The 26,062-nt window shown below is 41.9% G+C and overlaps 1 protein-coding gene and 1 long non-coding RNA gene across 6 annotated transcripts; both read left to right on the top strand.

Annotated features, from left to right (window-relative positions):
• The first annotated feature begins 2,257 nt into the window (after positions 1 to 2,257).
• Positions 2,258 to 2,534, top strand: LOC113019773 (uncharacterized). Its single transcript, XR_003272088.1, has 3 exons — positions 2,258 to 2,285; positions 2,370 to 2,429; positions 2,512 to 2,534. It is a non-coding gene; the product is annotated as an uncharacterized LOC113019773 (long non-coding RNA).
• A 2,238-nt stretch (positions 2,535 to 4,772) lies between these two features.
• Positions 4,773 to 25,812, top strand: LOC113019659 (uncharacterized). Of its 5 annotated transcripts, none has more exons than XM_026163438.1 (9): positions 4,773 to 4,924; positions 10,091 to 10,435; positions 16,279 to 16,611; positions 16,689 to 16,787; positions 17,132 to 17,458; positions 20,386 to 20,715; positions 23,071 to 23,400; positions 24,426 to 24,743; positions 25,510 to 25,812. In XM_026163438.1, exons 1-9 carry the CDS (start codon positions 4,894 to 4,896, stop codon positions 25,599 to 25,601), a joined length of 2,205 nt encoding a protein of 734 aa, XP_026019223.1. In that variant the 5' UTR covers positions 4,773 to 4,893; the 3' UTR covers positions 25,602 to 25,812. The 5 variants fall into 5 exon arrangements, with proteins under 5 accessions (XP_026019223.1, XP_026019226.1, XP_026019224.1 ...); XM_026163439.1 differs by lacking the exon at positions 4,773 to 4,924 and adding an exon at positions 7,430 to 7,650 and having other exon boundaries at positions 17,132 to 17,142; positions 20,394 to 20,715; XM_026163437.1 differs by lacking the exon at positions 4,773 to 4,924 and adding an exon at positions 7,430 to 7,650.
• The last annotated feature ends 250 nt before the right edge of the window (positions 25,813 to 26,062 follow it).

Genomic DNA, 26,062 nt, shown 5'->3' with positions numbered 1-26,062 from the left:
TGAGTGCGTCTGAAGGGTATAAGGTAGCACCAAATAAAGCTGTGGGAGACAAGGGGAGTGTCATCTGGACCTGCTACTGTTGGAATCATAGTTTTTCTTGCATCTGAATTGCGCAAACACAGAGGTCATCCCACATATGGTTCGCACCTCAGGGGGACAAAGGACCTCAGGAGTGAGAAGAGATGAACCCGGCCACACTGGATTATAGGGTGTAGGTGAGCTCATTATTCTAATGAGCTCATCAGGGGGAATTGTTAGATTATAATATTATTTAATGCCATGTTATACCCCTAATTAAAGATTGTGAATTATTATGTAGTTTTAGTTTGCATTATTCTCCTGAATTAGAAGAAGCTGATAACTATTGCATTAGTTAAACTGATTTGCATTACATTAAACTGCTGACTTGTTGTGAATGAATGACATTGTTTTATGATGCATTATACTGCTGAGTTATAAGAAATACTGTTCGCAGAGAGTTATTGTCTTATTTGTCTGATTAGAAGAGAACAGAACATGCTGGAGTTTTCTGCCCCATCTCAGCAGGAGCAGATAAACAGGGAGCCAAGGTCGTAGCTTAGGCGCCGTGTGAGAGAAAAGCATGTGAGTGTTTAGGCTTTTGAGTGTGTTTAGGCTTTTTATGATAAGGTGGAGGCACCAGAGGCTATAAGAGTTTGAGCAATGCTCCACCATTTTGAGATCTGAGGCTGTCTGCATACAGTGTCCATCTCCCACGCGTGTGTGCATTAAAATCATCGTTTGACTCAACCCGGCCAGACCAGTGTTGTTATTGTGGTTTTTCCTCTTGTGTCCATCCCCAATTTGAACTCGTAACACATGTAAACTTACGAAGTCCGGACTGGCGAGAACGCGAGTCCGGACTCTAGTATTTGAGAATTGAGAAACCAGGGGCCCTATTTCAGGAAGCCGGTTTAGAAAACTCAGAGTGAAAAACGATACTCATGGTTGAGTAACCCCGAACTGTCCAACTCGGAATATTCGGTTTCAGAAAGGCTGATAACAAGTAGTTCAGTCAACGTGGAGTTGCTTTAACCCCAAGTTAAGCGCGCGCACGAGGATACATAAAGCCCTGGTTAGTGGAGCACAGATTAAGCGAGTCACCATGGAGACGGAGGGAAAGAAGGCGCGGTCAATGTATTTTACAGCGCTTGAGGCCGAAATTCTGATGGCAGCATATGCCGATAACATGCAAATTTTGCAGAAAAAAAGTAACACAGCCTCAGCTGCAAAAGAAAGGGAGCATGCATGGCAAAACATAGCCGACAGAGTCAATGCGTGAGTGTTAATTTAAACATTGATCTAGGGATTTCCACCCATTTAACACGTTATTTATTTTATTTTATTTGTTATTTTATACATTTTATTTTGTGACGTGATGTGAGCGCAGGTGCAACCCAACAGGCCCCAAACGTGCCTGGCAGCAAGTAAAAATGAGATATAAAAATATAGTCCAAACAGGTAAGGTGTAATTGTATTATGAGCCATAGTGCTTGGTCTGTTTGTCCCATGTAAATCAATTGCAGTTAGAGGCTACATTAATTTTCTTTCTGTAAGCACTTATTGAAATTATCTGAGCACATTACAAGTACATATTTGCTTACTCTGTATGCTCAAATGTGACCCGTTATAGCCAACAGAAAAAAAGCAGAGGCCTGAAAAACAGGTGGGGGTCCTCCACCACCACCACTCACAGAGGCTGAGCAGTTGGCCCTCAGCCAAAACAGTGGGCGCCCTGTGGCCGAAGGCATCTCTGCGGGGACATCCTCTGAGTCAATAACCCCACAAGACACAAGTGCCTACATAAGAGGTAAATTCAAAATAATACATGATGTGCATACATCCTTTCTTCACAGTCACCTTTGCAGTGCTACTCATTCATCTGATAAACTCTTTACCATAATGGATTCTTTTGTAGTGAAGTTATTTTCCTACTGATTTTGCCTTCCCTCAGTCTTGGTTGTCTCTGAGAGCATAATGACAATGAAGTGTAAGGTGATTGGTATGTTTGTTAATTGCCATTTGGTCCCTTGTAAGTTATAAGTGACCTGTATAAACCTCATATTCTATCAGTTGATGGTGGTGGTGTACTGCATCTGGTGCAGCCTCCTGTTGAGCCAGACCAACATGCAGTTGTGAGTAATACTCCACAGATTATATGAGTTTACAGTAGAACAGCAATGTTGTTTATTTCTTTACTACAGGAAAATAATGAAGAAACATTGACAGCTGTTACAGAGGAGGAAGCAACAGAGACACTTTATGAGGTTTACATCTTACAATGGAAAATATAACAATTGAATAAAATGTGGTACTATAATAAAACCATGGACTTTCTATGTCTCTAACAGAGTGATGATGGAAATGAAGAGGAAGAGGGTCCAGCCACTTCTCCAACAAACCTTTCCTCAGTAAGATGTTCAGCACTGATTTACAACCAACCTAAGTCGGCATGTACTATGAATGTCAATGCTATTTTCTGTGTTTCAATAGCTCCCTGTAAAGCAGCTGTACAAAACCTATTTGATCAAGAAAATAAAAAAATGCGACTTGGATTTGGAACACTTCAAGCAGCAGATCCAAAAGACCAAGATTGAGATTTTACTGCTGGAACATCAGTTAAGGGTGGGTGAAGTGGTCAGAGATGGACGAATTATTTCAGTGTTTGAACAACATAATAATATACTTATTAATACTTTGTGTACAGGAAACACAGGTGACCAATAAAGCCAGTTGAACAAAAAATCTGTTTATTCTTCTTTCAACATGTTGAGGTGATGGGTCAAAGGAAATGATTGTGACATATGGTGTCTCTGACTGCTCTTCCATCTTGTATGTCCGTGGGAGGGTCAGGATGTTCATGGTTTGGATCACTGCTGATGTTTGGTTCAGAAGGACAGTGTTCTCCTCTAATTGTGGCAATGTTGTGAAGAATCACACATGCCACAATAATGTCACATGCCCTTTCTGGGGTGACCCTGAGTCTTTGCAGGCACTGGAACCGGGCCTTAAGCATTCCGATAGTCATTTCAACTCTGGCTCTTGTCCTGCAATGAGCCAGATTATATCGTTGCTGTGGGCCCGGTTCAGGGTCAGGGTAAGGGGTAAGCAAATAGGGTAAATATGGATACCCCCTATCACCAAGCAAGTAGCCAGTGAACTCTCCTAAGACAGAAGGATACACTTCAGTTCAAATGTCCCTGTAGCAATTAGTCTTTATATATTTTAAAGTATTTTCAACTCACCATGTCCAAATTTTGTGCTCAGTGTACATTCACAAAAAATTTGTGAGTCATGAACAGAGCCTGGCCACTTGGCTTCCACATTTGTGATAATGTTGGGAGCATCACATATGATCTTCACAGTGCAGAGAACACAAATTAGCATCCATTACTATGATGAAATAATTTGTTAGTTTGAAATGCTACAGGGAACTATGTACCTGTACATTAATGCTGTGGAAAGACTTCCTGTTCACATAGTCTCCTTCATTTACTGAAGGAGCAATGATTGGAATGTGAGTGCCATCTGTACAGCCAATCACGCCTGGGAACCCTGAAAATAAATGTAAAATTTAAGTAGTAGTCCAAGTATCACCACATCATACATTAAGTTTTGTTCATCCTGATACCTGCAGTTTTGTGGCATCCCTCTTTGATAAATCTTGTGGGTCTGTGACCGGGGAACACCACAAACGAGTACAGGAGACGTTTCAGTGCAACTGTAACATTCCTGACTGCCCGACAGACGGTAGCCTTGGAAACGTGCTCAGCGTCACCAATATTATACAGAAAGCTCCCGTTTGCGAGAAACCGAAGTGCAATACAAATAATATGTACAGAACTGAGAGGATGTCCGCGATGTGTCACATGAGCAATATTAGGCCTGAGGATGTTATTCAAATAAATTATAGATTGTGCTGAGAAACGGTAACGTTCACACAGAAAATCATCAGGAAATGATAAGATGTCCAAACGCGCTCTAATCACTCTCTCCCGGCGGAGAGCTCTGCGGAGAATTTGGGCTTCACGATCTACTGGCTCTTCAAGGACGGGGCACGCCATGTCTGACACTTCCTACTGTCAGGTTTCCGACAAAGAGGCGGGGACAGTCAGGGTTAGTTGTAGTGAAGCTGCTAGGGGGCAGGTTAGCTTCACGGAGTGTGTCGTCATAGTGACTCACTCAGGCTTCAGCTGAACTCGCTTTGTGAAACCGAAAACCCAGAGTTTTCGTTAACTCAGGGTATACTTACTCAGTTTTTCCACTAAACCGGCTTCCTGAAACAGGGCCCAGGTGTACGGCCCAGGGCTTCGGAGACAAGCAGCCGAAACTGAAACTAAAAACTAATGGTGAGTTCAGCAGGAATTCGGGATTTCAGAGTCCCCAGTGAGAATTTGAATCTGAAACTTCCTCATAAACTCGGATTTCCTATTAGGAAAGTAAGAGCAGCCACACCAAGACCTACTTAACAATCCAAGACGGCAGCAGTGAATGTAAGGAGCAGTTAAACTGTAAATCTCTGAATCAGGCCTGCCTCTGCTGTATATGTGTGACTCACTGAGCACACACAGCATGTTAAGCACAGCTGTTAAGCACAAACAAATAAAAGTAAAAGTGTTCTTATGCTGTGGTGTTTGAATGGTTCTACGTGCTGAGAAGCAAAACAAATCCTGTTTGTCCCGTTTTCTAGAATGTAGTCCGTAAATCCGAGGTGTATTGAACGCAGCAGCTATCAGTACTTACAGCTGGAGGAAGGCGGGGCGTTTCCCTCACATACAAAACACAAAGTTACAGGAGCCACAGTGAGGCGTGTGTGGGAGCTCTGCTTTATCCGGGGTTACCGGACTTTGTGGCTGCTGTGGTTTATAAAGGAGGATGAAGATGCTGCTGTTTCTCCTCCTGAGCGGTAAGAAACTCTGAGCTCAGTTTACCTGTTTAATCTGCACTCAGTCACAGCACAGCGCCATAAATTCACTCATTCCCGGAAAACAGCGACCTCATGACGTTGACTTTACCTGTGAGAGTGTGAACGATGTCTGAGAGGGTCAGGACTAACAGACTGCGGGCTTTCAGGTGAAAGCTTGAGAGTTTCTACCATGGGGGAGGCTAACTATGTGCCAAAGTAGCTCAATGTGCCAGGGCGTTGCTGCAGATAAGAGTGCAGGGCTGATAAGCGTTAAGTCACATCTGAACATTAACAACAGATGTGACTCACAGAGGTCTCACTCTGGAGGAAACTCTCAGCACTTTCAAATCAAATCACTTTTATTGTCACATCACATGTGCAGGTACATTGGTACAGCACATGTGAGTGAAATTCTTGTGTGCGAGCTTTTCACAAGCAGCAGAGGTGTGCAAAATACAATAATGTAAACAAGCAAAATACAAGAATGGCTACATCTGAAACTAATAAATATATGTACAATATATAATAGTATATGCATTTCTGGACGTGCATACTAAATATTTTTCTACGTGTGTGTGTGTGTGTGTGTGTGTACACATATTTTACAAATTAAATAGAGTAAACAATAAATAAAATATATAAAAATATACAGAGTTGAGACATGTGCAAAACAGTGGCATTACTGTACAGTATGGAGTGCATAATGTTGAAGTTCCAGTAGTGAAGCTGAGGTGTCTATGACGTGTTCAGCAGTCTGACGGTCTGGTTCCAGCAGCTCCTCCATCATGGAGGAGGTTCCCTCACTGTAACAGGTGGAGGAGAGAGGAGAGGAAGCACAGGTGGATCCTCTGAGGAAGAGGAGCGTTCCTACGAACCACATGATCACATGACCTGAAGGGCGTGGCCTTCAGTGGTCGTAATAAAGGAACAGTCCTCAGTATTTACTCAGTATGATGGATTGTTTGGATTTGTCTTTGTTTCTCTGGCTTTTCTTGTGTGTCGGTTTCCATCTTCTACTGTTTCATATTGATTTTATTGAAATGAGCCATCCGGTTAAATAAGTGAAAATAACTGGCTAACTTTTAGTCTGATCCAGTTTTTTTCTTCTTGAGTGAGTGTTTACATCTCAAAACACTCGCTCACAGCTTTTCATCATCCTGTTTCAATGAATAAAACAGGTGTGAGGTCACTTCCTTTGGGTGGAGTCAGCTGCTGGTCAACTTGAAACAAACACACAGCTCAAATCACAGCTTGTTTTTTTTTTCTTTACAAAGAAACCGTCTTTCTCTCTTTTTTTTCTCTCTGGATCCACAGTCTATGTTTTTAATGTGTGGAGTTTGCATGTTCTCCTCTGTGGCTTCTCTGTGGGTTCTTGCTAACAACATGCAGTGATGGTTGATGATTGTCTCTCTGTGTTGTATTATGACAAACTACTCTCCTCTACATGACTTTATAAGATAAAAGCATAGGTATCACACAGCACTACTAATTGGGTCTCTCCATCGATTTTTTTACTATGTGAAGTCCACATTCCTCTGTCTCTTCCTCACTTCCCCACAGCTTGTACTAGTGGTTGCTTTTGTTACTGTTCACAGTGCTGCAGCCCGGCAGTTATGTTGGTTAACTTGACTCATTATTAGTTTCTTTTTATTGTTTTCTTTTAGCTTTCCGGCTCCACCTTTTCACTCCTTCTTCCACAATAAAGTTTTTCTACAAACTGAGAGAGCGCACAGCAAAGGCAGGGGAGGGGCCAGTGGCGTTAAGAGATTTGATTAGGCGACCCAGTGGCTCAAAAGTGCGTTAGGCCGACCAGGAAAACACCCAGTATGCCAGATTACTGGTCCAACCCTGATCCTACCTCATTCTACAAAGATGTTAATGATCAGAAAGTTGTAAATGGTTTCCACTACAACCACGTCTGCCTTAGACAGATTAGTCCCTGAACATGGTTTGTCTGGTTCCAGGATTCCTCATTATGATCCAATCTTGTTGTCACTATATAATAATATATTTAAAGATATACAAATAAATAGATAAATATATCTATCTTGTACATAGTTGTTACGTTTCATCCATTCTAATGTCTGATATCTAAAACCTGCAGGACACCGGCCCTTGAGGTCTGGAGTTGCCCATACCTGATCTAAACAGTAGTCTGGGACACACAAGTGTTGTGCCAGGGTAACAGAATGGTTCCCCTGTGTTGGAGCACGCACTGGGCTGTCTAAATCGCACACAAACAGTATCCCTCCTTCTTGATTTTTAGTTCACACAAACTTCTTATAATGACTTATTACTCCTGATATTTTGGAGGTGTTAGCTCTTTAAACAGTAAAGTTACAAGAGGATACAAATACTTATCAGGCAACACGTCCTCAGTTAGTTGAAATAACACGTGAGAACAATAAATGTATAATTTTCTGTAGTAACCCACAAAATGAACGGTAATGTAACACTCATCTTTGACTTTTTCACTAAAGTAAAACGTCACTGCTTCCACTTCTAGTTGGTTGTAATGGAGGCGGAGTCAACTGGATCCGCTCTCTCTGGCCCAGAATGCTCCCTGTAAAACAGAAAGTAACCGCTCCTTTGTGTGTTAGCAGTAGCTGCAGGTGTGTTCAGGTGTCGGATCGTTCGGTCAGCAGAGGATTTATCGGGACTTTGTGCTGGATTTAGTGATTTTTACAGGATGGGGATGTTGCTGCTGTTCTTGCTCATCATAAACGGTAAGAAGATCACTCTGAACGCTGTTTCAACGCAGACTGTTACCTGCAGCAGCTCCGCATTTTGATCATAGTCACGCAGGTAAACCCGCGAGGTGCCAGAATATTACGATTTAATGATGAGTGGCTACACTTGTAAAAGTATGATGAATGGTCAGAGACAGTCCAGGACCCAGAAACAACTACCGAACACCTGAAGCAAGGAGAGAGTATGCTAAAGTAGAAGTTTTCCACCTAGGGAAAATATGGGCGTGACTTCGCTGAGGCCAGGTGATCAACAGATTTGAAATGATCTGAGTTCAGGTAATGTAAATTACTTCAGGTCTAAAACCTCTAAAACCTTGTGATAATAACAGTTTATAAGAAACATGACAAGATCATTATCCAAACGGTTTAACGTGCGCGGTGTTCTATACAGGCACTGGAGTGGACAGCTATCTCTGTCTGCTGTCGTAGAGGCAGGTACACTCAGCAGTCAGAGTGAAGTATAGTTGTTTTTTTTATTTTATTATTTTGGTCAAAAACAAAATGAACAATGGATTTTGGGGTTAAAAACACAATGGGGGATGTTCAAGTGTTGAATGAACAAATTAATAAATATATATGACTTGTAGTATACCCTAACTAAATAGATGAGAAGACAATATTTTATAACTTGTATGTGGGCTATCAATATCAGTTTTTTCACCTTAAGAATCAGCAGCCTTTGGTGAACAATGTCTCTGTCTCTGTGCTAATCTATCTAAGACACATAATGAGACAAAAAAAGGCTTCATTTGCAGAGTTTGAAACCTCTGAGGAGGACAGATTTGGTACCCTGAACAAACATAATTCATGGCACCGGTAAAAGGTATATAAAAAAAAAATCTTGAATCATGAGGGTCAGGAGGCTCATGTCTAAACATCACATGGTTTAGGCAATATGACAATTCGAAAACTTGTCCTGTTAGAGACTTCCAGCAATGATTTAGAATAGCATTTCCATTGTATTGCTATAGAAAGTGGGTAGACTTTGTTGCTTTCAGACGATTTGCCAGAAATGTGTAACTCCCACAATAAATACAGTCACATTTTCTGACAGCCTACAAAAACACCTCTGTTTTGATGTATAATTTGTGTGGGCAGAGTGAAAATTGAGCGAGTAAGAAGAGTTTTTTTCAGACATGAAAAACTGATTCAAAAAGTTAGAGTGACACACTCCAAACGGAGCTCCATATCTTTTGAAAAATCCTCATCATGGCACCCAAAACTTAACAAGATATTTTTTGGAAAATGCTAAGAGATGTGAAAAAAGTTGAAATATACAGTAATAACCCAATAACTGGAGAACATTTTAAAGTTGGAGTGGTGTTTGTACGTGAACGTATGCGTAAGTATTTAAGCTTCAAAAACAAGCAAGTTTTAGCAGAGTATTTGATGTTTTCCATTCATTTTTATGGTGCAGAAAGTCATAAAAAAGGTCAATATTTGAACAATTATAGAGGTCATATACACTAAAAGATGTACCCAGCATTACCAGAAATAGCAGAATATTTTACAATTTGAACAGTAAAAGTAGCACAAAAGTTGTGGTATTTCATTGGCAAAAAATACCAAACAAAAGCAACTTGAAAATGAAAAATAAAGAATACAGATATGAACTCAATAGTGTGAATGCCTTTCAGCATTCACACAGTTAGTTTTATTGATAGCTTTACTACGTAGGTGTCCATGATTTATATTAAGCCTAATACAGTTAGTGCTTCATGTCCACTTTAAACACAGTGACTGCAGGTCCTCCTACAAGTGGTATCACTAATGCAGTTCACCTCCACAGGAATTACAGTTAATATAACCACGAGCCATAAAAACAAATAATATCATATACTATGTTTGACTTAAGTTGTTTGGCTGTGTGGGTACATTTTAACTAATGGTAAACAGTTTAAAATGAGCATAGTTATTTTAACTTACCATAATGTTATAAACTCTGCTGTGCAGATTAAAATTCATTTAACTTTCCTTTCATTCCTATTATTATTCTAACGTCTTTCTCCAGGTCTGTGATGCTGCCTAACAGAACTTCAGTGGTCACAATATAAACTCCTTTTACAGTGTGGAGTTTGTACCCATGTGAAAACCATATTCTCCTACAGCTGCTTCTCATTCATCTGAATTGCCGTGTTCACTTCAGAGAGAAACTTGTAAATTCTGCACTTACACTGTGTTATTTTGGTTAGGACATCGTCCCTCATCAGATCTGCTTGTTTTTGACCAGCTAATTAACACTTGTTCCACTGTGGAAATAAATAGGTGTGTCTGTAGTTTCTTGGCATGCAGAGATTTCAACTCCCTTGAACACATTTTTGAAGTTGCTACCTTATTTTGATTTGCCCCACTTAGGAAATGAGGGAGTATTTCTTTTCAAAGATTAGTTCATGACTCTCTATGTGTGTCCTCACAGTTTCCCAGCATGCTCTGGCTGTGGTGGAGGTGAATGAGGGGGAAAGGTCTGTCCTGTTGCTGTGTCTGTACTCAGGTTTTATACCTGAGGACTCCACAGTGATGTGGACTCGCAGTGACCTCGATCCCAATTCAGTCCACCTACGACAAGAAGGAGGAGACAATCTTAGAGGACAAAACCAGCATTACAGAGGGCGCACATCAATGAATCGTTATGCTTTAATCACAAATGACTTCAGCCTCACTCTGACGAAACCCTCAAAGACTGACAGCGGCAACTACACCTGCTCCATCAGTGCTGGAGGAAAAGAACGGAGACTGGGAGACATCCAGCTGCAGGTCAAAGGTCAGCAACAAACCCAACACTGGCTGTAATTACAGGCCAAATACAATACTGTAATCAGAGGTCAAACTGAAGCAAATTATTTCCTCAAGTGTTCTAAAACTACTGATGAAACCAGCAGCATCATTTAGCACAGACCTAACCTCAGTGGAAGCATGAAGAACAAAACAGAAGACAACTGGATCTTACTGAATCATTAACATTTCTTTTAGAAGTGTGTCAGAATCTGTGATTTTATGGACCTGATTTCAAAAACCTTCAAAATGATTTCTGAGTAGTTTGTAACTGTAGCATCATCTCCTCAGTTCCAGTTTAGTTAGCATTCAAAAGAAATATAGTGAAAGATTATTATTATAATACACTGCTCAAAAAAAGTGAACACTTCTGCACTAATGAATTAGACTAACTATTCACTTTAGCTAAAGTTATTAAGTTAGCTAAAGAGTTGGGATGCTGTGTAAGACATACATAAAGCTAAAATACAAAGGTTTGGGCACTGTTTTGCATGTTTCCCTACTGTAGGGGTCTCTGCAGGCATACAGGGCTCTGAGAGGGTACAAGATGACAACTTTTGGAATTCTACTAGAAACAGTCGATCATATTTGTTTGTCAAAGCATATAGGTATTTGTTGTGCCTGAAAATGAATAAATAAATGAAAATGAATGAAATGAATGAAAAGCTGAATCCAGGGCAAACTACGCTAAATTTGCATTTTTAGCTAACAGCGACAATAAGCATAAACGTTACTGAGATTGTGGTGTTCAACAGTAAAATCCCTCATGCCCAACTCTGTGCTGCCCTGGGTTCCTTTGCTAGCTTTTCTTGTGACTATGTCAGTAACTTGGGTGTACTGCTGATAGCTCGCTCAAACTCGATAAGCAAGTGTCTGCTGTAGTGAGATCTAGCTTCCACCAACTGTGCCTTATCTCTAAGGCTAGGCATTATGTTCCGCATGAGGACCTGGAGAAGCTTATTCACGCTTTTGTGACCTCCAGGTTGGATTATTGTAATTCCTTGTACTACGGTTTTCCCTCTTCTCTTCTTCTTAGACTGCAAACAGTCCAAAATGCAGCAGCCCGCCTCTTGACTGGTACCAGGAAATTTTGCCCTATTACTCCTGTTCTAGCTAGCTTGAATTGGCTGCCTATAAAGTACCGTATTCAATTTAAAATATTACTCCTTACTTTCAAAACTATTAATAAATTAGCGCCAAGTTATCTTAGTGAACTTCTCAAATCACATACTCCTGCTAGAACACTCAGATCTGCCACTCAACTACTTCTGACCCAACCCAGATCTTGGCTGAAGTCCCGGGGTGACCGTGCGTTTGCTCTGGCTGCCCCGGTACTGTGGAATACCCTTCCTCTTGACCTCCGCGCATCTGATTCCATTGCACTGTTCAAATCACGACTAAAAACCCACTTATTCAATCTTGCCTTTCCCTCTAGTTAATATTTCTTTTATGATTTTATATTATGCACTTTTATGCTCATTTAAATTCTTGTTTGCTCTGTACCTGTTGCTTTCCTATGTATCAGTGACAGCTACCTCCTTGCATACTTAGTACTTGCTTTGGTCCAATTTCTATTATCCTCCTCCTATTCTCTATCTTACTTGTTAAGCACCTTGACATACCCTTGGTTTTTAAGTGTGCTTTGTAAATAAAGTTTATTATTATTATCATTATTACTGTACGGTAGGGCTGCTCGATTATGGCAAAAATAATAATCACGATTATTTTCACTGAAATTGAGATCTCGATTATTTGACGATATTTATTTAACAATAACAATGTGTTGAATAATGACTTTAAAGATTGTCAGAAAAAAATATTATAAAACAGTGTGCAAATACTGATAACAGTGCAAATGTTTGCAATATAAGAAATAAATGAAAAATGTAAACATCTAAACGGGTGGCTGTAGCTCAGGTGGCAGAGCAGGTCAGCCACTAATCAGAAGGTCGGTGGTTCAATCCCAGGCTGCCTCCTGGCTGCATGCCAAATATCCTTGGGCAAGATACTAACCCCATGTTTGCCTCCTGGTGGTGGTCAGAGGGCCCGGTGGCACCAGTGTCCGGCAGCCTCGCCTCTGTCAGTGCGCCCCAGGGTGGCTGTGCCTACAATGTAGCTTGCCATCTCCAGTGTGTGAATGTGTGTGTGAATGGGTGAATGACTGAATGTAGTGTGAAGCGCTTTGGGGTCCTTAGGGACTAGAAAAGCGCTATACAAATGCAGGCCATTTACCATCTATGTTTAGTGAACTTTGCAGTGTTGCTCTGTGGTGCAGCTACAACACTGTAGCAAAGTTTACACACTATCTCTACTTGATCCACGTCTGACTCCGCGAACCCATAATGTTTCCACACCACTGAAGTTTTTTTACCTCTCTTTTCAACCAACTGCAGTCACTCTCCTCTCCAAATAACTTCTGCTTAGCTTTCCGAGCTTCCCTCGGGTCCTCTTAATCAGCGGTCCCCAACCCCCGGACCTCGGACCGGTACCGGTCCGTGAGTTGTTTGGTACCGGGCCGCGAGAGTTGAGGCTCAGGTGTGAAATGTATAGTTTTCAGGGTTTTTATCGGTTTTCAGCGTTATTTTGTTATCGTTTTTATTGTTTACTCGGTTTTCCTGGGTCTTTTCACGTGTGTTATGAATAAATTCGGTACCGGTACTAGTTTTATTTTGTTGTATTTATCCGCGACACCTTAAAGGCCGGTGCATGAAAATATTGTTGGGCATAAACCGGTCTGTGGCGCAAAAAAGGTTGGGGACCGCTGCTATTAATTGTGACACGTGTTCGAAATGCAGAGAGGTGCGCTCGATTTGCCACACAGAGCAGCGCGAGAGTAAAGCACAAGGGAGGGGCTAATAATCGGCTCAGTTATGTTTAATGATTGTTGAAAGCCCAGATCGTAATCGAGATTAAAATTCGATTAATTGAGCAGCCCTACTATACGGCTATCATTTGTTAACATGACGCTTGTTCTTATACATGTAATACATTTATTACCAATCTGAGAGTTTATCCGCTGGTCATTCAATTCAATTCAGTTCAATTTTATTTATATAGCGCCAAATCACAACAAAAGTCGCCTCAAGGCGCTTCATAGATACAGAGAAAAACCCAACAATCATATGACCCCCTATGAGCAAGCACTTTGGCGACAGTGGGAAGGAAAAACTCCCTTTTAACAGGAAGAAACCTCCGGCAGAACCAGGCTCAGGGAGGGGCGGCCATCTGCTGCGACCGGTTGGGGTGAGAGAAGGAAGACAGGATAAAAGACATGCTGTGGAAGAGAAACAGAGGTTAATAACAGATATGATTCAATGCAGAGAGGTCTATTACATGACGAATGACTTCTGAAGTCTTAATTCAGCTCAAGATGCTGTAGATTCCCATCAGTAACACTTTCGGTCCGCTAGTAAATAGTGATGTGTCGGTCGGGAACGAAACGGCTCTTAGAGCCGGATCTTGGAAGTGAACGACGCAGCTTTTTTTCTTTCTCTCACCCTCTCTCGCACGTTTTTCCACTTCACTCCGGATGTGAGCCTTGTGCTTTGCACTGCAGTAGCATAGGAACAGAGCGGGGGAGAGAGAGAGGGCGAGGGACAACAACGTCACATTAGAAAGGTATAGTAATCATCCACAAGTATTTTCAGTTGCAGATGATAAAGGATTCAGAAAGTTTATTCATGCAGGCCCATATGACAGAGAATATGCATCTTCTTTTTGTTTTCATATTTTAATTTATATTTAATTGTGTTGTGGTTTGCAGTGTTTTGTGTTGTCTCACTTTAAATTTGTTTAAAAGGAAAAAGCTGAAAATTTAAATAGTTAAAAGCTGAACTGTGACTAGTTGGTTTTAGTATTATATGATTTATTTATTACATTTTATGTGGAGTGAATAAACACGTACGAACACCAAAACACGTACGAACACCAAAACACGTACGAACACCAAAACACATACAAACTCCAAAACACGTAAAAACTCCATAGCACGTACAAACTCCAAAGCACGTACAAACTCCATAGCACGTACAAACTCCAAAGCACGTACAAACTCCATAGCACGTACAAACTCCAAAGCACGTACAAACTCGTACAAACTCCAAAGCACGTACAAACTCCATAGCACGTACAAACTCCAGAACACGTAAAAACTCCGAAGCACGTACAAACTCCGAAGCACGTACAAACTCCAGAACACATACAAACTCCGAAGCACGTACAAACTCCGAAGCACGTACAAACTCCGAAGCACGTACATACTCCATAGCACGTACAAACTCCAGAACACATACAAACTCCGAAGCACGTACAAACTCCGAAGCACGTACAAACTCCAAAGCACGTACAAAACACAACAGAAGTGCTCCAGGATGCTAGGGGCAGTGTTGAGCTTTGTTACCTAGTGGCTGCACAAGCCAGCAAGTATCAATGACCGGATTTGGTGTGTGGTAGTAACAGGTAAATAAACTTTTTTTTTTTAATTATTTGAATATATATGAGTGCTTGTGTATTAATACACAAACAAAACACATATGCTTTCAATTGTGTAATTTAAGTGATCCAGGTAGCTCTGTTTTGGAAGTTCAGTTAATGCTAGAAATGTGTTTTGGAGTTTGTACATGTTTTGTCTCTAGGGGCCACCGTATATATTTATATATAAACATATATAAATAAAACCAAGTTTTTTTACATTAGTAATTCCTTTTGTGCATAATTTTATATTATTGTTAATAATAAATTAACTAAAGCAACAAAACAACCTGAAGAGCCGGTTGGGAGCCGAAAGAGCCGGCTCTCCAAAAAGAGCCGGAAATCTCATCACTACTAGTAAAATGTAGTTCTATCAATCTGCGCTCATTAGTCTTGAAGCGGAACCGGATGTAAGTCCCAAAAAACGGAATTTTGGAACTGAACTTGAATTGTAGAACTGAAACTGAATGGTGAGAAATGAATCTGAAATTATTCGAGAGCTAAATTTTTAAAGGATAAAATACAGTTTCAAAGCAAATGAATTCATTTTCAAAAAATAAAATTCAATTTCAGTTTAGTGATGATCATTTTAAAACCAATAAATTGAATTTCAAGTTAGGTTAATTCATATTCAGTTTTTAAAAGCATTTATTCAAGTTACAATTCAGATTCAATCCGATCAATTCAAATTCAAATTTAACTTATTCAAATTCAGTTTCTGATGGCACAGATTTCTGCCCATAGCCATGTTGCATCACAGACTGTCCAGGAATTGGCAGATGCTTTAGTCCAGGTCTGGGAGGAGATCCCTCAGGAGACCATCTGCCACCTCATCAGGAGCATGCCCAGGCATTGTAGGGAGGTCCTACAGGCACGTGGAGGCACACACACTACTGAGCCTCATTTTGACTTGTTTTAAGTACATACGTCAAACTTGGATCAGCCTATAGTGTTTTTTCCACTTTAAGTTTGAGTGCGACTCCAAATCCAGACCTCCATGGGTTGCTAAATTTGATTTCGATTGATAATTTTTGTGTGATTTTTGTTGTCTAGGATGTCTTATTTTTGTTTTCCCTTTATTGTTTTGAGCAGTGTATGTGTGCTCTGGTTACATGACAGAGTCAGAGGTAAGGAATGTAGACATCAAGTGTTGCTCACATTACCATCAATATGACTGCTGCTACTTCAAAATGTGATGTTGTGACATTAGACTCATGTCAGCTTGTGTGCAGAGGGCTGTGTTTACCACACACATTTCTGTAAATATGTAAATAAATGACATTCTATGCATCACCCAGCACAAAACACTCAGAGGAATTTTGCTGCTTCTACAGTTGATGTTATGGTTTCTTGTCCTCTCAGACCAGCAGGTGGAGGTGACGGTGAGGGAAGGGTCAGAGTCTGTCATCCTGCCCTGCAACACAACACCTGACCTGCCCAAGAACACCACAGTGGAGTGGACTCGCTCTGAAGTTGGACTCATCACAGTCCATGAGTATTCTAACAGAAATGATGACTTTATGACTCAGGACGAAGTTTACAGAGACCGAACAAAGATGAATAAAGACCTGCTGAGAACTGGAGACCTCAGTCTGTCCCTGAAATACCCCACAGAGAGAGACAGTGGAGGATACATCTGCACCATCTACAGGGACAAAGACATCCTGAGACAGAAAGTAGTGCTGCAGGTCAAAGGTCAGTGCTCGAGATACAGGTCAGTGGTTAATATTGTGGATACAGGTCAGAGATTAAAAGGTTGTTTTTTTTCACAGAACCATTTCCACCCTGGGCCACAGCTCTCCTGGTTCTCCTGGTTCTTCTTGTGGTTTTTGGATGTCTTTTATTTAATTTCCGGCACTATTTCATGTCAGGTGAGTGTCTCCTACTACACTACCCATAATGCTGATGGTTAACAGGTGTCCTCTGGTGGTCTTTTGACTGTGTTCAGAGCAGACACATGAGGTCTTCATGGTTTCTGGTATTCATCAGCCCCAGGCTGAGGCTCAGTCTGTCTGTTCTTCTTCATCCAACATGTCTGCAGCACTTTACAGGACGCTGCAGACTAGTTACCAAAGAACGAGTCAGGAACACATCAGGAACAAATTGAGACACAATCTGACTGAGACTAGAAGACAAGGAGGGACAGGGAGGTCATGTGACCGTCAGTAGCGCTTCTACTAATGTGTTATATTCTTTTATGATTTGTTGTCCTCAGATTACCAAAAGGTGGAGGTGGATTCAGGGGTGGAGTCTGTCCAGCTGCCCTGCAAAAATATAGTTAACTTTCTTAAAGACACTAATGTGGAGTGGAAAGACAGAGACAACAGGATGGTCCATGTGTATGAGAATGGCTCTGACCAGCCTGGAGAACAGCACCAGGATTACAAAGACCGAACAAAGATAAAGAGAAACCTTCTGAAACCTGCAGACTTCAGTCTGACACTGAAATTTCCCACATACAGAGATACAAACACCTACACCTGCACCATCAGCAGGGGGGGAAACATCCAGATAAAGAAACAAGTGGAGCTGAAAGTCAGAGGTCAGTGATGTAGATACAGTTTAGAGCTAAAATAGTATTTCTCTTTGTTTTTCATATGACACCCAGTTGTGACCTTTTCTTTAGTCTGATTTCTTTATTTTTGCATTCACAACTCAACAATGAAACCTCAAAGCCAAGGCCTGTAAAACGCTGTTACTGAATGTATACTAAGTGGCCTGGCTTCAGCTGGTTATGGCAGATGGTATGAGTTAGAATAATGATAGGTTGTTGAGTGTGTTTTTCTTCTAACCCTGCCACTTTGAGTTAGGGGAATGGAGACATTAAAGTGTTCTCTCAGGTTAATCACATCTGAATTTATTCAGAAGGAAGTACAGGAGAAATCTCTGTCTTTTAAAAAGATTTAATTTGCTTCGGCAATTGGAATTAAAACTTACAGCGCTGGACCTCGATGTGAACACAGTTGTCTGCCTCACACTAGACTAGGGCTGCTCAATTAATCGAATTTTAATCACGATTACGATCTGGGCTTTCAACAATCATTAAAAATGACTGAGCCGATTATTAGCACCTCCCTCATGCTTTACTCTCGCGCTGCTCCGTGTGGCAAATCGAACGCACCTCTCTGCATTTCGAACACGCGTCACAACAATTAAGAGGACCCGAGGGAAGCTCGGAAAGCTAAGCAGAAGTTATTTGGAGAGGAGAGTGACTGCCGTTGGTTGAAAAGAGATAAAAAAAACCTTCAGTGGTGTGGAAACATTATGGGTTGGCGGAGTCAGACGTGGATCAAGTAGACATAGTGTGTAAACTTTGCTACAGTGTCGTAGCTGCACCACAGAGCAACACTGCAAAGTTCACTAAACATAGATGTTTACATTTTTCATTTATTTCTTATATTGCAAGCATTTGCACTGTTATCAGTATTTGCACACTATTTTATATTATTTTTTGACAATCTTTAAATACATTGTTATTGTTAAATAAATATCGTCAAATAATCGAGATCTCAATTTCAGTGAAAATAATCGTGATTATCATTTTTGCCATAATCGAGCAGCCCTACACTAGACATCCACCCTGGCAAAGCAGCATCTTGCCAATCTGTAAATTCGAACAGGGCATCTGTTTTTGATGCTGAGCAGGTTACCACAGAAGAAATATCCCTCCTACTTTATTTCGTGTCTGTCTTTTAATTACAGACTAGAAGTTTCACCACAAGCATGAAACAATACTTTCTCCTAAAGGGAAACAGTTTTAAACATCATATTCTACTGAAACTACAGGACAATGTTTTCTGTGACCTACCTCTGCAACAGAAGGCTATGTAACCCACATAAAGCTGCTGGAATATTAAAATCATTGTTCAGTGGTGATTTTGACATGAAACAATATTTCTGAGGAAATTTGATTTATAAGTAGCGACATCAACAATTTGCTACTTCATTCCTGAAGTTTTGACGTGGAAGAAAAATTATTTATTAATTAATGTGTTAATTCAGGTTAGTACAGCTTGCCTCTAAAGGACTAAAACACTTTGAGGTTCATTCAAATTAATGTTTTTATTGAGGTCTGTTCAGTCTAAAGCCAGAGTTTTTACCATTTCTAATCTGATAGATCACCATGGTAACTGATGCTGAACACATCAGCTGGTCTGCAGCAGGTCATGTTCAGAGTTTGAGGCTCAAAGTGTCCCATTTTCACTGATTGTTTCCCGACGACATGCTTCACGTGTGATATGGATCCTCTGCTGAAGGAATCTGCTTTCTATCCACAACCTGTTGATCCGTGTCTGACTAACAGCAGCGCAGGAAGCCCTGCAGTTACAGAGAAACTGTCTGAGTCGCATTGTTGCTGCAGTTTACCTGCAACTGCTGTGAAGAAAAAGTCTCACTGTGTTTGTGTTTGGTCCTAATCTGCTGCCTGTCTGTTTGACATGCTGGATTTCCAGCTGATCGATGACAGATTAGAAACTGATCAGTCTATTGATCACACAATATTCCATCAATAGAATTGATTGGACTTTGATTTGTGTAACAAAGTGATTTCCACGTCTCCTTCATGATGTGACAGTGTCAGAGCTGAATGCACTGGTAGAGTCCATTACTGCGTTCCTCTCACGCTTACTTGCAGCTCCACTCTTGTTTTTGTATTTTTTGCTGTGATAATTATCTTCATGAGGGCTTCTAAGCAAAGAAGGTGCCACTCAGTCAGTTCTCTTTGTGCAGAAGAGTCACGTGATGCATCAAATGCCCCTTTTAATGTAAATGAGCTCAGAGCCTGAAGCAGAAAATCTTGTTAACAGAGAAGGAGGATCTGTCATTGGAGTTTAGAATTTGTTTAATTCAATTAAATTTCATTTATATAATGGTAAAAGTCATCAGTCAACTCAAGGTGCTAACGCCAGTTTGTTTGTGTTGGCTGTTGCCTGGATATGTTGAACTTGTGTCATAGAAGTTTTAAATAAACTGCAAACACCTGGTGAGCATTATTTGAAGTTGGTGACGTGCTGCAGCACAGAGAAACGCTCTGGTCAAACACCTAAGCAGTCTCTGAAGATGGGTGTGGTTGCTCATGTCTTATATGCCTCACAGACAAGGAACATTCCTCAACACACCACGTGAGTCTATACCTTTAGTTCAGCTTATCCTTGAAAACATTCCCTTCAGAGAGAAAGAGAGAGAGGATTACAACCGTGTTTTCTACTTAGCCATTGCCTAACGATTTATATCCCAAGTCCTCCCTCCTTCTTCCCTGAGATAAGGATAAGATAAGGAGATAAGGAGTCTCGCTGTCTGTTTTACGTCTCACATGAACTTATAATGGCCCCGCTGTGAGAGTGTGTATGTGTGGTAGAGCAGCCAGCCCAACATGTTTTCAGAGTAAATATTTAACTTCATCAAGTCAAAGAATGGTCTCAGTGCTGTTGTTGTCTGTACAGCTCATGTTTTGCTTTTTTGTCCCCTCAGTCCCTCAGGTGGAGGTGGATTCAGGGGTGGAGTCTGTCCAGTTGCCCCTCAAAACCATAATTCACTTGCCTGAAAAAGCTAAAGTGGAGTGGAAGAACAGTTCAGGCAGGATAGTCCACGTGTATGAGAACGGCTCTGACCAACCTGAAGAACAGAACCACTGTTACAAAGACCGAACAGAAATGAATATAGACCCACTGAAACCTGGAGACCTCAGCCTGACCCTCAAACACCCCACAGACAGAGATAACTCCACCTACACCTGCACCGTCTACAGCACAGATAAAAAAACAATCCTAATGAAGAAACAAGTAGAGCTGAAAGTCAAAGGTAAGAGCATACTTGGTTTTCACAAGTATTTAATATAATGACCAGCTGTGACCTGCACTCTTGGTTTCTGCTTAGAAAAGAATAGAATTCCATTTATTGTCACTTTACACATGTACAATGAGATACAGAGCATCTCCTACTCAGTGCAGACATGTGAGAAAAGAAAGGGGGTGAGGTGCACAGTCCTGCAGCACTAGATACATATGAAGTGTATTAAAAAAATAAATACCTAATGTACAATTATACAAATCTGGGATTTTTGTTGTGGGTCAAACTGCAGTCGTGGGTGTAGAGAGAATACAGGAGGGGGCTCAGCACACAGCCCTGTGTGGAGCCGGTGCTCAGTGTGCGAGTGGAGGAGAGATGAGGGCGGAGTCTTACAGTCTGGGGCCAGTTTGTGAGAAAGTCTTTTATCCAGGCACATGTGAGATGAGGGAGGCCAAGAGTGACCAGTTTGGTGATGAGGATGTCCGGGATGATTGTGTTGAAAGCTGAGCTGTAGTCCACAAAGAGCATTCGGACGTAGCTTTGCCGCTGTTCTAGGTGACTTCTGTGGATCTGTTCGTGCGATATACAAACTGGTAGGGGTCGATGTGCTGAAGGGTTAGTCTCCCGAAGCATTTCATGATTACCGGTGTGAGGGCCACAGGGCGGTAATCATTCAGGCTGGAGATGGGAGACTTCTTCGGCACTGGGATGATTGTGGCTGATTTTAGACAGGATGGGATGGCTGCCTGATCCAGTGAAAGGCTGAAGATTCTGTTGAAGATGAGGGTGAACTGGTGGGCACATGCTCTTAGTACCTTGCCAGGTACTTCGTAGTGGACCGGCAGCTTTCCTGCCGGTCCACTACTAGGAACACATCTGAACGATGTGGGAACCAGGTGAGGATGAGGATGGGAGCAGGGCTGAAGCAGATGTTGTAGTGTTTCAGAGTGGGCAAAGAAGCTGTTTATTTCCTCTGCCAGCTGCACACTCAGGTTTTCTGTTTTCACAGTGCAGCCTCTGTGGTTTGTGACGTCTTGTATGCCCTGCCACACACCCTGTGTGTTGTTGCTGGACAGGTGGGACTCTATGCTTCCTTTATGGTCTGTCTTGGCTTTTTTAATTCCCCTTTTCAGATCAGCGGAGCAGCCCTGTACAGAGCTCTGTCACCTGACCTGAAGGCAGCATCGCGGGCTTTGAGGAGTGTGCGGATCTCGCTGGTCATCCAGGGTTTTTGGTTTGGGAAAAGCCAAATGCTTTTGTCCACAGTCACATTCCCAATACAGAACTTGATCCAGTACTGATCCTGTGAAATTTTCTAGGTCCTGGTGTTCAAATATGTCTGTGTGAAGCAGTCCTGCAGTTTGGAGAGTGCATTTTCAGACCAGGCTGTCTTTGTGGTGGGCCTGGCTGTGCGTCTGAGGGGGGTGTAGGTTGGGGAGAGCAGGAGGGAGAGGTGGTCAGACTGACCGAGGTGGGGGAGGGGTATGGCTCTATATGCATGCTTGATGTTGGAGTAAACATGATCTAGAGTGTTTTCTCCTCTGGTGGCACAGTTGACATGCTGATAGAACTGTGGGAGTACAGTCTTCATGTCAGTCTTATTAAAGCCACCTACAATTATGTGAACACTGCCAGGGTGGCCCCCTGCTGTTCATAAATGGTGTTCAGCAGGATGGAGAGCGCCGTGTTTACATTGTCGCTGGGTGGAATGTACACAGCCGTGATGATCAATACTGTTAGCTCTCTTGGTAGAAAAAAAGGCCGGCATCTTACCGACATGAACTTGAGGTTCGGGGAGTATTGACTGTTTATTATTGTCCCGTTGTTGCACCAGCTTTCATGCACATAAATACAAGACTGGTGCTGGGTACCGATGTCTATTAGGTCCTGGCAGGTGTAGCGAATGTTACACTCGCTTGAGTGTTACACTGGGAAGTAGCCAGATATTAAGTATTCATAGGTCAAATGGAGAAATGTGCCTTTTTATTACTGCATTTGATCAGATTGAGTGAGATTAATAGCTCTGTTCTAAACATCTGAGGTGAGGACTTGAGGACTGAGTGAATTCTTACTGGATGAAGCCAAACGATTATTCTCCCCATTGATTCACACACTCAGATCCTGGATAATGGAGAAAGTTGATTATCTCAGTCCTGGTATTACTGATAATGACTGATGATTACTGACATATCTACCCTATAATATAAAGCGCTTTGATGCGACTGATGTTATGTTAAGCCAGCTAACGCAAAGAAAGTGGAGCATGTCAGAGCGGAGCCAGTCAAAGATAATTCATTCAAAGAAAACCAAAGAAAATGTGCTCAGTGCTGGTGCTGTCTGTCACATTATGCTTTGTTGTCCTCTTAGTCCCCCTTGTCGAGGTGGAGGATTCAGGGCTGGAGTCTGTCCAGCTGGCACACAAAGCTACACTTAACCTGCCTAAAGACGCTAAAGTTGAGTGGACGGACAGTTCATACAGGATGCTTCACGTGTATCCAAGCAGCTCTGACCAGCCTGAAGAACAGGACCGCCGTTACAGAGGACGAACAGAGATGAATGAAGACCTGCTGAAAAATGGAGACCTCACCCTGACCCTGAAACACCCCACAGACTGGGACAGAGGCCCCTACACCTGCACCATCTACAGCACGGAGGGAAACATCCTGATGAGGAAGCAAGTGGATCTGAAAGTCGGAGGTCAGTGCTGCTCCTCTGTGTGTGTGTCTTAATCTGTTATATTATTTAAAGCATTAGTACTTCTGTTGGTAGTGTGAATCCAAATAGAAAAAAGCCATTGGTAGGCTGTAGTTGTGGTAGTTACTCCTCAGTGGGCAACATGAAGGAACCTTTAAGGAACAATGTAAAGGTAGAAGAACTTGACACGAGACAAACTGAGCTTCAGATTCAGAGCAAGCAACAAAACACTACCAGTAAACACAATCTGACCAACCAGTTAGTGTCACACAGCTCAGTTGGAGCAGACAGTCTTGTGTTTTTCGCGCTCGATGTGTGTAAGAGTCCAGCAGACAGTCTGATCCAGTCTGGATTTCTCATGGAGAGATTTCTCACTTCAGGCTCTGATTCTGTTCTCAGACACTGAATTTTTGTCTCGTTTTCTTCATCCTGCAAAGCTGTTCGTGTTCAACACGACTGATGGAACAGATCCACACAGTCATTCAGTTTGTTTGGAGGAAGCAGCTCATCTGAGGTCATGTGATTATCAGCAGGTTTCAGTGGAGCTGATTTAACTCTTTGGTCCAATAGAGCAGCTCAGACTGAACTGTAGAGATGAGTTGTGTTGATCCTGAGGACTTAGTGATGTGTAGAAATAATGAAACCTTGATATGTGACAGGTTCTATGGCTCCAGGTTGAAGATGTGCTTTGTTGAGAGTCATATTGTCCTACAAAGAAACCGATCTTGACAGAAGACAGGATCTGTAATTAGAACTCTTTGAACTCTTCTCTCTAATGTTTCATTTTAGGTCCACAAACACTTTCAGCAGTAAGTAGATCCACACTGACAGGAGACATGACTGTGAAGCAGCACCATCAGACTCTGGTCGTCTCCAACATCTTTAAAAACTGCTTTGACTTTTTAGATCTCTGTCGTGTTACCTCCTGCTGTTGTCTCCTTCTCTCCTTCAGCTTTCTCTATAACTCAAACTGCTGCAAACTGCTGCTGCCATCTGTTTAGCTCACAGTGTGTTTGTTGTCCTCTCAGTCTGTCAGGTGGAGGTGGAGGAGGGGGCGGAGTCTGTCCAGCTGCCCTTCAAAACCACAGAAAACCTGCCTGAAGATGTTAGAGTGAAGTGGAGGGACAGATGCAACAGGAAGCTTCACGTGTATCAGAACGGCTGGAGGGCTGAAGAACAGCACCAGGTTTACAGAGACCGAACGAAGATGAATGAAGACCTGCTGAAAACTGGAGACCTCAGTCTGACCCTGAAACACCCCACAGTGAGAGACAGTGGGAGATACAACTGTGTAGTCGACAGCAGGAATCTCTACAGATACAAAACGGTGCTGCTTAAAGTCAAAGGTTTGTTTATTTGTTTGTTTCTGACTGTCTTGTGATTTGAGTTTGACTTGTTAGATATGTTGGATTATGTTTCAACAGCAAAAACAAGTAAAATAAATCTAATTTCAACCAGTCTGGGCATCAACAAGTGGGAAAATTATATTTATGAAACTGACTTAGTAGCCTTGATACTGTTTTATTGGTGATACTTTAACGCAATGTTTCCATAAATTAAATTTCTCTCACTTCTAAACTCATCATCATACACAGACACTAATAACTGGAGCTCCAGGAACCACAATTTACATTAGCAACAGCTTAATCTTTAAGTACCTTCTATCCATTTCTTCCTCTTAACCGGGGCAGCAGCCTAAGCAAAGAAGCCCAGTCCTCCCTCTCCCTCCCCAGCCACCTCTTCCAACTTGACTGGGGAGCACCAAGACGTTCCCCGGGGCCTCCTCCCGGTGGGACATGCCCAAAACACCTCACCCTCATTTCCACCACTCGTATCTGCAGTCTCGTTCTTTCAGTCACTACCAAAGCTCACGACCATCGGTGAGTGTAGGGACATAAATTGTTTGAGAACTTCACTTACATTCAGCTACATTCCAGTGCGAGTCAGTGATGCTGTTTGATTCTGACAGTCTGGAAAAATGAGGTTGTAAATTTTCTTCTCACATGTAATTCTGATGTGAATAAAATACCGCTTCAGTGATTCAGTTTTTAGAGGTGCTTTGACTTGAAATGATCGACTTCATTGTCTGACTGTCTTGTGTCTACTCTGCAGGGAGAGTTCAGGTCCAGGATCAAACAGGGGACATCAGGAACAGAAGCAGCTCCATTGATCCGACTCCTCTGATGGCTGATCAATCAGTTTGATCTGTGTGTTCTTTGATTATTGATCAGTGATGTCAGAGTGGAGTCAGTGTGATGTTGTTGTTGTGTGTTTGAGACTTTTAGTGTCCATGAAGGTCTCTGCTGCCGTAGATCCTCTGAACTGTGACAGAGGTCTCACTCTGGAGGAAACTCTCAGCACTTTCCAGCAGCTCCTCCATCATGGAGGACGTTCCCTCACTGTAACAGGTGGAGGAGAGAGGAGAGGAAGCACAGGTGGATCCTCTGAGGAAGAGGAGCGTCCTACAAACCACATGATCACATGACCAGAGTTGTTTATGATAAAGTCACATTGATGGGTTTTCAGAATTGTCTTTTACCTGTTATGTCACCATAGTAACTGACTGAAAACATCCATTTCTGTTGCTTATTTCTGTTTTTCTTTATTTCAAGCATGTAAATAATCAGTAAGCCACCATGACGGTATCACAGGAACATGTTCCAGT

The sequence above is a fragment of the Astatotilapia calliptera genome, chromosome 3 (assembly GCF_900246225.1).
Source record: "Astatotilapia calliptera chromosome 3, fAstCal1.2, whole genome shotgun sequence".
In the NCBI taxonomy this organism is placed as follows: Eukaryota; Metazoa; Chordata; class Actinopteri; order Cichliformes; family Cichlidae; genus Astatotilapia; species Astatotilapia calliptera.
The sequence above is the reverse complement of the archived record's forward strand: the minus strand, read 5'-3'. Positions and strand labels throughout refer to the sequence as shown.